This window comes from Brachyhypopomus gauderio, chromosome 2 (genome assembly GCF_052324685.1).
Source record: "Brachyhypopomus gauderio isolate BG-103 chromosome 2, BGAUD_0.2, whole genome shotgun sequence".
Lineage (NCBI taxonomy): Eukaryota > Metazoa > Chordata > Actinopteri > Gymnotiformes > Hypopomidae > Brachyhypopomus > Brachyhypopomus gauderio.
The window spans coordinates 31,979,453-31,994,334 of record NC_135212.1 but is presented as its reverse complement, the minus strand read 5'-3'; the positions used below and the strand labels follow the sequence as shown (position 1 = coordinate 31,994,334).

General features: G+C 48.0%; 1 protein-coding gene across 1 annotated transcript; it reads left to right on the top strand.

Annotated features, from left to right (window-relative positions):
- The first annotated feature begins 9,254 nt into the window (after positions 1–9,254).
- LOC143508848 (uncharacterized) lies at positions 9,255–11,346 on the top strand. The gene is made up of 2 exons (XM_076997451.1): positions 9,255–10,333; positions 10,815–11,346. The coding sequence occupies exons 1-2, from the start codon at positions 10,261–10,263 to the stop codon at positions 11,192–11,194; spliced, it is 453 nt and encodes a 150-aa protein (XP_076853566.1). The 5' UTR covers positions 9,255–10,260; the 3' UTR covers positions 11,195–11,346.
- The last annotated feature ends 3,536 nt before the right edge of the window (positions 11,347–14,882 follow it).

Below are 14,882 nucleotides of genomic sequence, written 5' to 3'. Positions count from 1 at the left end.
GTGTGTAGGACACAGTGCGGGTGCGTGTGTGTGTAGGACACAGTGCAGTGCTGCTCAGGTGCGGCGGTGACCATCCCAGCACGGGGCAGCAAAATGTGGGAGGAGTAATGGAATCTGTGTTATTTATGGTTCTCCTGAGTTATTGCCCTTTATTGAGTATCAATGTAAGAATGCATGAATCACACCGGCTGTAGCTTTCTGTTGCGTGTTTTATAATATTGGCCTGCAAACACACATGGCAATATGCATGCAGTATGCCCCATTTACAGAGGTACAGCAGTTCCCAGCAATCTGGACTGCATTAGATTTCTCTCTCTCTCTCTCTCTCTCTCTCTCTCTCTCTCTCTCTCTCTTATCCCTCTCTCTGTCATCCTGTCTTATCTGCTTTGCCTCTCTGCTGTTCATATTCCTTTTATTGACCCCACTGATCTCTGTTCCCACAATGCAATGCGTCCAGGCTGTTTGGCAGATGTTTCCCTGTTAGGGACACCAGTGTGTGTGTGTGTGTGTGTGTGTGTGCGTGCGTGCGTGCGTGCGTGCGTGCGTGCGTGTGTGTGTAAATCTGCACGCATCTTCTGACTGTTGTAAAGCCAAAACTTCTCTTCTAGTCTGATCATAAGTATGTGATGAATGAAGATGTAGTGTATGAAGATGTGTATGTACAGTATATATTCACTACACACCTACTCTGTTTATTTTTAAATAAACGCTTTATTTTTAAGCGCTTTGTGACAACATATGTTGTGAAAAGCGCTATACAAATATATTTGATTTGATTTTATTTCAATATTAATTAGTGCTGATGATGACATTCTTAAATATGCAGAGCACTTGTAGAGTGAGGAACTAAAGTTTACTGAGGGTGCATTTAAAATTGTGTGCATGTGCGGTTGTATCTGTTTGTGTGTTGTATGTGTGTGTGCTGAAAATTAATTCATATGTAACACCTTTTCCAAATTATATTTTTATATGAAAGTGTAATCCATGCTTTTACACGCCATGCTTTTTCTCTCTCTCTCTCTGTATATATATATATATATATATATATATATATATATATATATATATATATATATATTAGGGGTGGGACGCGATTAAAAAAAAAAATTAATCGAATTAATCGGAAGCTTTGTAATTAATTAATCGAAATTAATCGCATTTTAATCGCATTTCAGTATTTAACATGAGAAATATTAATTTAAGTTTGAATGATGAATGAATCAATGAACATAATCATAAACTTCAACATCTTGCTTATTTTTCCACCAGTCTACTACGAAGACCAATATATGTGTAGTGTGCAGAAAACAGTTCAGAACATTGGAAATTCTGACCAAAAATGTTGTTTAATTTAGGGAGTTTTGCTCAGGATATTGGAAGAATTGAAGTAAATCAGAAGATGTTTTTTAATACCATTTTAGATGGTAGACTTTCTTTAATTTCCCAGGCCTCTGCCATAGGCATCTTCATAGTGCCTAGAAGTGGTCTTCTGCATGCTCAAAGCAAATGACTGGATCTTCATCATCTATAATATGAGCTGTCACACCAAGATCATTCTTGTTGCTAACAGAGGTCCAGTGATCCCCAGTCAGAGCCACATTTGTGGCACTCTTCACAATAACCTGTTTTAATTCTTTCCTCATCATACAGCTGCTGGATTTTCTTCGACATTGTCTTTCTGGGGTGAGTTTCCCAAAACGTTCTTAGTGCCAAGTACTTCGTCACCTCGTTCTTACGTACGAGGTTAAGAAGTACTTGGCGCTAAGAACGTTTTGGGAAACTCACCCCTGGACGGTAGTTCGTAACTTGCATCAGTTGACGCAATTCGCAGCGCTTCTTGTAAGCATTTATCTTCGACCACAGAGAGCGGACAACACAAATAATGTGACGCATCATGTATAAACGCGTGCGGAGTCGCGCGCTACGGCCATTCGCGAAAGTTTAATCCAGTCTTAATGGTCAAATGAAGGTCATTTAAAAACCAGGACGTTTCCTCACAGGATGTGAATTACGGACGTTTGGTCACCCTATCGTACTAGGAATACATTTAGCAGCTAAGTTATCATTACTGACCTGCGCGTTAAGCTGGGCGTACACTGTGCGATTTTTGGCCCATTTTCAGCTGATTTTTCACTTCGTTTCGGCTCAATCGCGTGTCGTGCATCGTATAGTTTACACAGGTAAACGAGGAGCGATTCACAACTCCCGATCAGAAATCGCAGCGTCGCAAGAACATCAAACATGTTTGAAATTCAAATCGCTCCTCGTGAGAGTATCGCACTGTTGAAGCAGCTCCACGAGCCGACTCTCCCTGCGATTTAGTCGTACAGTTTGAGCTGGAGCTGAGTACACGATTTAAAATATCGCAGTGTACGCCCAGCTTTAGCCGCAACATGTTTTGCGTTGAGGGTGGTAACGAAGGGTGGAAGTGCTCCCTGTGATAAGCGAACTCCTTCCTACATAAAGTGTAAATAACACTATTTTTGTTTGTACTTCCATCTGAAAGTTTCCTATATTTAAATTTCCCATCCACCAGCGTAGCCTCTTCAGTCATCTCCATCATGATCATCTTATTGTGTGTCCATAATCTGTATGCCCGGAACTCGCGCACTGAGAAACATTCCACGGTGCAAAAGTGTCTCGTCCGTTAAATGCGTTAAAATGCGTTAATTTTTTTAGTGCGTTAATTTTCCTGTAATTAATTAATCGAAATTAACGCGTTAAAGTCCCACCATTAATATATATATATATATATATATATATATAAAGTTATATATATATATATATATATATATATATATATATATATATATAAAGTTCAGAACTGCTGTATGTTTGTCGCTGTTTGCGTCTCTGCATCCAGTTACAGAGCAACATGAATGACTATGGGAGCCTGAGGGAGAAATGACAGAGAGAGAGAGAGAGAGAGAGAGAGAGAGAGAGAGAGAGAGGAGAGAGAGAGAGAGAGGAGGGGAGAAGGAGGGAGGGAAGGAGAGGAAGTGACAGGAGAGTGAGAAAGAGGGGAAGGAGAGTGTGAGAGGGAGAGAGAGATGGAGGGAGGGGGGAGAGAGGTACGTGTGTTGTAATGATTTTTGGCAGTAACACTGCAGTAACACTAGGAAGTAACACTAGGCAGTAACACTAGGAAGTAACATTAGGCAGTAGCACTAGGCAGTAACACTAGGAAGTAACACTAAGCAGTAGCATTAGGCAGTAGCACAAGGTAGTAACACTAGGGAAGTTACATTAGGCAGTAACACTAGGCAGTAGCACTAGGGAAGTAACACTAAGCAGTAGCATTAGGCAGTAGCACAAGGTAGTAACACTAGGAAGTTACATTAGGCAGTAACACTGGGCAGTAACACTAGGAAGTTACATTAGGAAGTATACGTGTGGCCAGTCCAGCTTCTCTCTCCCATCCACTCCTTTTTACCGGTGCCCTGCCCAAGGTGGGCGGGGCTTCTGTTGCCTGTAGCAACAGCCAATCAATAGTCTTTATATTCATGCATTTTTAAGTTCCATTCTGACACATTAACTGACTTTTGATGTGTGTGTGCATGTGCTCATAGACCCAGACTGTGGTACACACACACACCTCCCCCATTTCTGCTGTCCCTGTAATTGATCCCAGACTGGCTGCGTTGCCAGGAGCGATTCATATCGTTTTTATCTTTCAGACAAGCCCTCTACCGCTTCCAGATGGGGAGGCACACCAGGGCTCAAGTTTGTTTTATAAAAAATGTAATGCTATAATGTCTTTGCCTTTCAGAGAAAAGAGAAGAAAGAGGAATTCAAACCAAATCTCGAGGTCTGTTAAAGGGGTCCTGGACCTCAGAGGCATTTCTAGACATGATTTGTTTGCTGGTGTGTGCATGTATATGTATTTGTTTGCATATGTGTGTGTGTGTGTGTGTGTGTGTGTGTGTGTGTGTGTGTGTGTGTGTGTGTGGTGTGTGTGTGTGTATTTATGTATATAATTCTTAAGAAAAGCTTATTATAGTTTTATCATTATAGTATCATTTAGACACTGTCATGGTTTAAAACATTGTCTGGTTCCCATTGAGAGAGGAGAGGAAGAGAGAGAGAGAGGGGGGAGAGAGAGAGAGAGAGGGGGAGGGGGTCGGGAGAGCAATGCTTGGTTGTACTTTTCCTTTCAGTGGCTCTGATAATCAGTGTGTTTGAAGAAGAAATGCTTCCAGCCTCAGAAACTTCCCATTTTCATCCCCTCTTCTCTGTAGAAGTATGGTGATATGAACTTCATCCCCCCTTCTCTGTAGAAGTATGATAATATGAACTTCATCCCCCCTTCTCTGTAGAAGTATGGTGATATGAACTTCATCCCCCCTTCTCTGTAGAAGTATGATAATATGAACTTCATCCCCCCTTCTCTGTAGAAGTATGATAATATGAACTTCATCCCCCCTTCTCTGTAGAAGTATGATAATATGAACTTCATCCCCCCCTTCTCTGTAGAAGTATGATAATATGAACTTCATCCCCCCCTTCTCTGTAGAAGTATGATAATATGAACTTCATCCCCCCTTCTCTGTAGAAGTATGATAATATGAACTTCATCCCCCCTTCTCTGTAGAAGTATGGTGATATGAACTTCATCCCCCCTTCTCTGTAGAAGTAGGCTGATGTGAACTTCACCCCCCCCCCTTCTCTGTAGAAGTATGGTGATATGAACTTCATCCCCCCTTCTCTGTAGAAGTATGATAATATGAACTTCATCCCCCCCTTCTCTGTAGAAGTATGATAATATGAACTTCATCCCCCCTTCTCTGTAGAAGTATGGTGATATGAACTTCATCCCCCCTTCTCTGTAGAAGTATGATAATATGAACTTCATCCCCCCCTTCTCTGTAGAAGTATGATAATATGAACTTCATCCCCCCCTTCTCTGTAGAAGTATGATAATATGAACTTCATCCCCCCTTCTCTGTAGAAGTATGATGATATGAACTTCATCCCCCCTTCTCTGTAGAAGTATGGTGATATGAACTTCATCCCCCCCTTCTCTGTAGAAGTATGATAATATGAACTTCATCCCCCCTTCTCTGTAGAAGTATCAAGGTTTTCGAATGTTTAGCCAAATAAATTAGCTTTTTTTTCTGCTACTGTCTCGTTTTACGTGAAACGACATCATATTCCTGCTCTGTAAAGTCCCACAGACAGCCAGGTTACCAGCTAAGTCTGTCTTGCATGTCCATAAAGAGCTTTAAAGCCTCACTGTAACTCTTTTAAGAGACTGCCTGTCGAACAGCAGGAAGCTATCTGCCCTCCTCGCTGTCTTCTGAGCTATCGTCGCCACCACCAGACACGCACATGGTCCGTACAGCAGCTCCCGTGATCGAGAGGCCTCGATACGTCTAAGGCCTGCCGGAGATCGTCCGGCAGCTGCCCGGCCCGAGAGGGGAGGGGTCGGGGTGAGGGGAGGAGGGAGGACGTCTTTGAAGGGCGCCTTCTCCAGATCCACTCCCACGTCCCCGCGTAGCCCTGAGCAAGCTTGCAGCTGGTGGGATGCAGGAGCTGCTTGTAAAGGCTAATTACGCATAATTGCGGGACGGTTATGAGGCTGAACCGTGCTGGCTCGGAAAGATAAGAGATTACCATCAGCCTCAGAGGGGGCCGTGGCAGGTCGGGAAGTCGTTCACAGAAAGAGATCTCAAAGCTTTTCCTTCTGAATGAGAGAGGATGACGGTGTAACTGGGTTCTGGTAAACACACAGCTCTGGGGCCGGTCCAGGAAGAATGCAAGAAATGTGTAAAGAATGTGCCAGGGGTCAAGTGTGCTGTTTGACCTTTCACCAAATGTTTATGCTTGTTTCACTTCTTTAAGGAGCTCCTGGTGTTACGCTCAACCAACCAGAGACGGACACAGAGGTGTCGAGAACCTGGAAACATACGTCCAGGCACCAACAGAAGATCCAGCTCTTTCCTGGATTCCTCGATTACTCTAGAAGATCCAGCACTAAAGGACTGAGCTGTTCCAAAATATGACACATAAGGAAAGAAGCGAAGCACCCCCCCCCCCCCCCCCCCCCCCCCCCCGGCTATACTGGCACAGTACTGAAAAAAATAACAAAGAGGGCAGTGAGAGGGCCACCTGCTCAGAGAGGATTGTGGGTAAGCACTTCCGTGCAATTAAACAGCTGAAAGGGAGATGTTGAGGGACCCGTCCCAGGGGAACCCTAAGGCAGTGTGTGTGTGTGTGTGTGTGTGTGTGTGTGTGTGTGTGTGTGTGTGTGTGTGTGTGTGTGTGTGTGCGTGCGCGTGCACTCTCTATAAGATGCACAGGAAGAGAAAGATGAGGCAGAACGCCAGCATCTGCGGAGGAGGCCCGCAGCTCGAGCCGTAATGGCCGCCATGCCGCGGTCCCACGTTGCTGCTGCCGCCCCTGATGGGAACTGGAGGAGTCTGCGCTCAGTGCATAAACGCGCCACGCAACATTAACGGCCGGAGCCTTTCCCACATGCTGTTTGGAGAAGGTCTGGGCAGAGCCCCCCCGCCCCTGTCCCAGCTGCCTGCGTCCAGGGCCAGCTCCTCTGCCCACGTTCCTCCCCCTGTTGGGTGTGGGGGGGAGCGGCAGGGCTGTAAAACTACCCCAGCGTGTCAAGGGCCGGGGACCAGCTGCTAACGCAGGCACGGCATTTTGAGAAGCACTTGAGCTTATCCAATCAGAACCTCACACCCTTTGCCGACACACTCCACATACACACTCCGTTTACACACTCCCCTGATGCCCCCCCCGTGAGGAGCTCTGAGAGCAGACGCTAGCAGGATGTCCTTCGTTCTCTGTCTCTGTCGTTGCTCCAGACAAACATCTTGGCAAATGCCTCCTCCAGGCAGGACGTCTCCTCCTTCACTGCCACCTTCACCAGAGATGGTGCCAGCTCTTGCAGTAGTGGATGAAGAAGTGGATGAAGAAGAGAGCTACACTGTGGCCCTGCTGGTGACGTCTGGGGCCAGCGGAGTAATGTTCAGGGTATCAGACTCCACAGTAATCCACCAAACCACATTTGAAACCCAAAGGCATTAGCAGAAGGTTCAGAATCAAGTCATGTATATATGTTTGATCTTTTACCTGACACTTCCTCTGGCCTTCATTTTATTATTTACACAAGTGTTTCTCTGCTTCTTCTTGTCCTCCTCCTCCTCCCTCTCTCTCTGTCTCTCTCTCTCTTCCTCTGTCTCTCTGTCTTGCTGTCATCTCTCTTTACCTCAGTCTGTTGCCCAAGGTCGGTGAGCCACTAGAGAAGCCTACAGTAATTCAGGATGTCAGACCTGGAGGTGCATACAGTAACTCTGCATGTCAGACATGGGAGCTGAGAGGCACAAAGGAGAGAGGAGGGGAGAGGAGAGGAGAGGAGGGGAGAGGAGGAGGAGGAGGAGGGAGAGGAGGAGGAGGGGAGAGTAGTGAAGAGAGGGGAAGACTGGAAAGAAGCATGTGGACTATATACTGTTTGTGATAGAACAGAAACACACTGTACATGCACCCACCTCAGAGCTCCTCCTCTGCTCTGCCCCTCAGCTCAGACCACACCTCCTCCCACCTACATGCTGTGTGGTCCCTCACGCAGCCATCAGCAAAAGAAAAACCAAGGGAGGTGTGTGTGTGTGAGAGTGAGTGTGCGTGCATGCCTGCTTACAGCCATAACTAACAGGAGATGCAACAGAAACCTGGAAAACCTGTGCATATACACAAGCTCTCTCTCTCTCTCTCTCTCTCTCTCTCTCTCACACACACACACACACACACACACACACACACACACACATACACGGCTTCTCAGCTCAGGAAAGAATGCCAGGTCAAATCTCCTGTGGAGTTACACTGAACAGTGCTGCAAATTAGCCACACACAAAGCTCTGATGTGTGCACAGATAGTGTGCACGTACGCTTCCTCACGCCGCATCTCTGTACATGGTCACTGTTCACAGTGGAAGGAAACACAGCAAAGAAAACGCATTCAAGCCAGAAAGTAAACAAAGATATCTACCCGATTCCATCGGCCTTAATTTAGGCTCGGCTATACCAGCTCAGGCAGGCTACAAAACTCGCCTGAAGGCACAGAGACCCATATCAATGCTGCTTACTCTTGTAAACACACACACACACACACACACACACACACACACACACACACATTGACTCTCTCTCATTCTCTTCCTGTCTCTCTGTCTCCATCTGTTAATCTCAGTCCTAGTCCCAGTGATTAGCCCGTATCTCCACACTTCTGTCCTCCTTCTTCATTGGTCTGAAATGACGGCATGTATTATGGAAAACAAAGACCAGGCCACACCGTGGGCACATGCGGTGGTAACGGGTCTCGCTCTCCTCCTCGGGCCTGGCGGAGCAGTTCTCATGTCCTGCCAGGGCCCGGGGGTGTGTTTGTGTGTGTGTGTGTGTGTGTGGGGGGGGGGTTGTCCTCGTAAAGGGCCGCACACCTGTGAGCTCTTACCCAGGAAACGAGCCCCAGATAAGGCTCAAAGCCGCTCATATCTTCCACTCAGACTCTCCCCACAGACTTGGCTCTGTCCAGCTCCGTCTCCTCTTAACTGTCCGACCTCCCGCTGCTGACCACCCCTGCTCACATTTTCCAGATCCCTCCCCCCAGCCCACCCGCCCTATGGCTGTGTGCTGGGACAGGTGGGCTGTGCGTGTGAGATGGCAGGCCAAGGTCACTTCAGTCAGGCTGGCCTTCTCTGGTCACCACCCGAGCTCCACCCTCCCTGGGCTTCATCCTGCTATAGCTTCACACTGTCCTCAGTCCACCCAGATCTGGCCTAGCTGCACCCTACCATCTAAACCACATATCACTGTATCACACTATATCACCACATCACTCCTCCCGCAAACACACTCTCTCTCTCTCTCTCTCACTCTCCTTTTAACCTGCAATACCAGACCTGCTGTAACTTGCAGCATTAGTTATAGCTAAGACCAGAGAAAGAGCAGGTCTAATGGAGTGCTTGTATACTAAGTATTAGTTTTTATAGAATTCAAATTATTATTATTGATCCACTAGTCTTCATGATGACAGCATGTCACATTTAGACACACATTTAGGGCTACAGATCTGTGGTACTGTTAGTTACTGATTTCCAGCAAAATAAACAAATAATGATGAGTTGAACTGATAATAATGAGAAGAGCATTCCTCAGCAGGTGTGGAGAGGACAAATAAGGTCACTCGTCTTTCAAGGGCTCCAGTCCAAATGATTTACAGATCCCTCCCATCTCAGCTCACCAAACCTTGGCTGCAGAAACGATTTGGCTCAACCTTCCTCTTTTTATTACATGTGTCTGTTGTACAGAAGGCCTCTAAGAATAGCGTCCCCCCTCTGGGAGATGCTCCGGGCTGAGGGAATGCTGCTAATTAGAGTGCCTGATTGAGGAGGTCCACAATCCAGCCACAGCAGCTGCACGACCAGTACCGACACCGTCAGCCCACCACGAAACCGGACTGACATGACTCAAAATTAGAATCATGGGGTGGCAACCATGAGGCGATTACAAACAAATTCTACAAACTGTTGAATGTTTGTGATGATCAATTTTCTTTAAAGCATATAAAGTCATTGAAGTATGTTGGAAACCTTACAGGCTGGTTTCCTAGACGCAGCAGAAGGCCTATCCTGGATACTGTCGCCATGGAATTGTGCTGTCTCAGCATTTTGGTCTAGAAAAGTGCCTGATCCCTGTCCAGGAAACCAGAAGACACAAAAGGACTATTCAGCAGTGTCTGAAGCTGTTAATCATTCGTGTGAGTCGTGGCGATGGTTGCCTGGCAGGCAAACAGCGCACAGCGACGACCTTGCCGCGGAGACGCTCGCACGCCATGCCTGTGTTCCTTCGGCCGCCTACGGTTACAAAGCGCCTGGTGCTCATTGCGTGATGTACAATGAATGACAGTCGTGTTACTCGACACCAGCTCTCAGCTTCACCAGGTATCAAGTCAACGAGGTGTGTGTGTGTGTGTGTGTGGGTTACATGTTAGTGAAAGAGAATGATACACCAAAGAAAGGGGGTTTGATGAATTATTAAAGCTAGCCTAAGGCGGAGCGGAGGCTTTGTTGGTGCCTGGAGCAGTGGGTCCACTCTTGACAGGAGGTTCTGGTAGACCACGGCTGAACTGAGGCGGAGGGTCCACTCAGGACTGGAGGTGCTGGTAGACCCCGGCTGAACCGCACAGTCTCCCCCGCGTCTCCGTGGTCTGCAGGTCTGCTACTAGCATTTCCTGCAGGTTGTGGCACCATGGGGACTCACCTGGAAAAGCCTTGCGGTTTCTGTCTGCGTTTGTGCTTCTTCGTCGCGGTCCTGGCACAAGGTAAGGAGACGCGCTGGACAGAAATAACGGGGACGCCTTATGAGATGTAGTGCAGTCTATTTTATTGCGGACGGAGGTAAATAAAAGATATGGGTCCATGAGATTTCAACAGCACGACCTCAAATGCTTTTCAAGGCAGCAGGGGTCTCGTCTTTACTGGCTGTACGTTCGGGTCAGCTGAGATCTGCTTCTCAGAAAAGCAGGCAGGCATACTTATGAGTTTTATGGTTTAGTGGAAGCATTTAACCTCTGAAATCACCTGAAATTTCAGATCTCAGAAAGAATGGGCAAATATTCATTCCACCTAAATATCTTCTACACATCTTTGATGTAGATGAGATGAAGGTGATTTGATGGTACTTTCAATTTGATTGTGCCAGTGAAGATTTACTAACCTGGGAGGTTCCAGGCCACAGACACGCCCCCACTCTGTGCCTTGTTTTGCGAATGTGTCTATCTGTGCGTGTGTGTGTGTGATTAGGCCTGGAGATCCCTGACCCTGATCACGTTGCCTATGTCACGGAGAAGGTTGCCGTGGCGCTGAACACCACAGCTGTTCTGCGCTGTGGCTCGGCTGTGCCGACGCTTTTCATCTGGGCCTTCTCCAAAACAGGCTCCAGCATCAACAAGGCCATCGCCTACAACTACGGCCAGGGTCCCAAGGTCCTGCCCATGGCTTCCACTCTGGGGCAGGCCTCCCTGTCTGCCTCAGCCTCCACCCTTCATCTAGAGCGGGTGGAGGCTGAGGCAGAGGGCCTTTATACCTGCCAGGCTCTCTTAGACACTGAGGACGGGACCAGAGTCACGTTCTACTACACCCAACTGAGCCTGCAAGGTCAGAGGAAGGCAGGCAAGGACTAGGGCTGGGAGCGCAGGGCCCCGGGGCCCGCCTGAAGGGCAGAAGACCCCTTCACACAGCCTCTCCTACACTTACAGAAACAGCCTGCAGGACGTGAACTTTGACTACCTACCACATCTGTGAGGGATTTTGTCTGCTTGCCTGTGCAGGCCTGTGTGCGTACTACTGTTAGCGTGATGCTAATAAAAGTGGTTCTGCTTATTGTCAGATTCCAGTTCCTTCCTTTGCTTGTCAGCTCAGAAATCAACTACCAGCACAGACTGTTCCATTTTTACCCATCTGCCATTTACACTACTACCACACACATGCAATCGCGCCTCTGTTTGCTGTGTTCAGTTCATAAGGCAGTGGTGCCCAACACTATCACTTAGGTATTCTTCTACCAGCTGGAAAACACCAAGCCCCAGTAGGCTGTGAGCATCCTGCCCAGAGTGGGCCAGTCATAAATCACTGCATCTGTGTCCCCGTCCCTTACAGCTCCTGTAGGAAAGTTGGGTTTCCGAGCTCATCCTGAAGGTATTTGCTCCGTGCTGGTTATTTTTATGGACTGGAATTCCTCTTTGTTTTTGCTATCGTTATCTGGAAAAGAGAGGACAGCCGTGGTTCAGCGAAGCAGAAACATCACAAAATCACGGACAACATTTTTCTTGTTCTTCCTCCTCAAACAAACCGAACAAATAAGAAAGTGAGAAAACATAAGAGACAATTTTTGCATTTAGATTTTTATTCAGAAATGATTTATCCAGCAGGGCGAGTGTCAAAATTCTGAACTTGTTTAGTATTCAGAAGAGAAATATAATGCAGGTTTAGTGAAAGGTTCTTCTGCAATTCTCCATAAGTGTGCTGCCCATGCTCCACCCTCCCTACTCTTCATGGAAATGTTTCTCCACCACCTCCCCGTCTGTTCCTGGATTCCTTCATCTCTTTCTTGATCTCTCAATTGGTTTTAGCTTCAAGCACCAAACAGAAGCTCTCCTCAACTCCAGCCCAGTTCTACACACACTCTTTAAACTCCTATAAATAATTAACTGAACGTGCACTCTACAGTAGCCAAACAGCATCATTCCACACACACACACACACACACACACACACGATTAGAGCGTCAGTCAGCATCTATTCAGCGTCTGTTTTGTACAGGTCGTACAAGGTAACCGCTGGTCTGTCAGCAGAGTTTTGAGGCCTGTCATCAATGGTCTAATTACGAGCTCTGATTCCAACGTCTGGAGAAGAATGGGAGAGAGGAGGTCCCTGCGGGAGAACGTCTCTCTCCCGCCCAGTGCGTAGTCTGGCCACAAACCCCTACACAAACCCAGCCCTGACTCACATGCAGAATTCAGCAACCCCCCCATCAAATAATGAGAACTCCAGAAAAACCCCCTCTTTCGTCTAGATGAGTCCCCTTGTCCTGGCTGCGTGACAGAAGACCGATGCCATGGAAACACTTCCTGCTGGCTGCGGAGATTATGGTCAAACAGAACACCGGCATTTATTTGTCCAACGTTGATCATGGACCTGAAATTTGCCTAAAATAATGGATGCGTGGAGAGGAGTCGGTGTGGAGGGCCTCGGCGCGGGACTGTGACCCCTCATGGATAATCGGCTCGGAAAAGGAGTCAAATCCGCCTGTTCTTGGCAGAGAGCCATGGGGCGTCACGCTGGGTCAGGGCATGCCAGAGAGACAGCGGGAGAAAGGTGGGCGGGGCAAGGAGAGAAGCGCCACTAACGGGACCTCTCAGAGGACAGGACAGGAATTTGGGGGGCGGACAATGGCCCTGCTTGTTCCCATGGTGCCCTTAATAAGGGGCTGGGGCTCAGGGCGGGAGAGAGCAGGCGGGGCAGGAGGCAGCAGGCCAGGGTCGAGGGGCTGACAGGGGGAGGGGCTTACATCAGGGAGGAGGGGCTTACATCAGGCCTGTCTGTCATCCTACTGCACTGGGCATTGACCTGTGAGCCTCGCTTCTACCTCAGCTTCAGGCCCCGCCCCTCTCTCTCACTCTCTCTCTTTCTGTCCTCCTCCTCTACATCCCTCCTTCTCCATCTCCTTTTCCCTCTGTCTCCTTTTGAAGTAAAAAAAATTGTTCATTGTCCATTGATGTTTTCTGGCACAGGATCTAAACTAAAGTGAACTGTTTTTTATCATTCACTCACACTCACGCACACACTCATATTCACACAGGACACACAGCGCAGATATCTCCAGTGGCAGCTCTGAACACATCTGCCAAAGCACAACAGTCGTTTTAGGCGTTTATCCTGCAAACTGCCAGATATGGAGAGTGTATGTGTACAAACTCTTTGAAGAGCATCTGTGATCTGAAGCTATTTGGATCATGGTTCTGTTTCCTGAACAGAAGCCTGAGACGTTCCAGGGTTCAGGCGGCCCAAACCAGACCCAGAATCCAACAACCAAGAAACCAAGAAACCGCCCTGGAACGACCCGGCCTGTGTTCAGAATGCTTCACCACAAACTGGCAGACTCCTTCATGCTTGCTGTCTCTCACTGTGTCTGTGTGTGTGTGTGTGTGTGTGTGTGTGTGTGTGTGTGTGTGTGTGTGTGTGTGTGTGTGTGTGTGCGCGCACCACCTCAGCTGAAAATAGCTTCCCAGATTCATAGTGGTAGAGGGGCTCAGGGCACCGCTAGGGCATGTGAGGGAGTGGAGGTCGAAGGTCGGATGGGTGGGTGGAGGCGGGCCAGGCCCGAGAGGGCGACAGCCAGCACTGGCGCTGTAGCAGGCAGACAGGCACCAGGGCTCACGCTGCCAGTCCACAGCCTGCATTAGGGAGACTCCACAGGTACTGGCAAACAGCCCCGCCTCCTCGTCACCACGGAAACCAGCATCGGACGTGCCTCCCTGCCTCACGTGCACACAACTTGCAGTCCATTATAACTGCACAACACAGCAGCACAACTGCTTATTACACAACCACACACTACTACCGCACATCACTACTGCACACCATGCATGACTGCACATTACAACCTCTTATTACACAACCACACCCTCTACAACCACACACACCACTACTGCACACTTGTGCTCTACAACCACATGCCACTACCACACTTCTTCAGTACTGTACAACCGCACACACAACCACATACTACCAAGACCAAATACTACACGACACATCCGCATGTGACACACATTCAACACAACCACACAACACAGGCACACACCACAACCACACAAACACAACACAGGTACACACCACAACCACACAAACACAGGCACACACCACAACCACACAAACACAGGCACACACCACAACCACACAAACACAGGTACACACCACAACCACACAAACACAGGCACACACCACAACCACACAAACACAGGTACACACCACAACCACACAAACACAGGCACACACCACAACCACACAAACACAGGTACACACCACAACCACACAAACACAGGCACACACCACAACCACACAAACACAGGCACACACCACAACCACACAAACACAACACAGGCACACACCACAACCACACAAACACAGGTACACACCACAACCGCACAAACACAACACAGGCACACACCACAACCACACAAACACAGGCACACACCACAACCGCACAAACACAGGCACACACCTCAACCGCACAAACACATCACAGGCACACACCACAACCACACAAACACAGGTACACACCACAACCGCACAAACACAGGCACACACCAC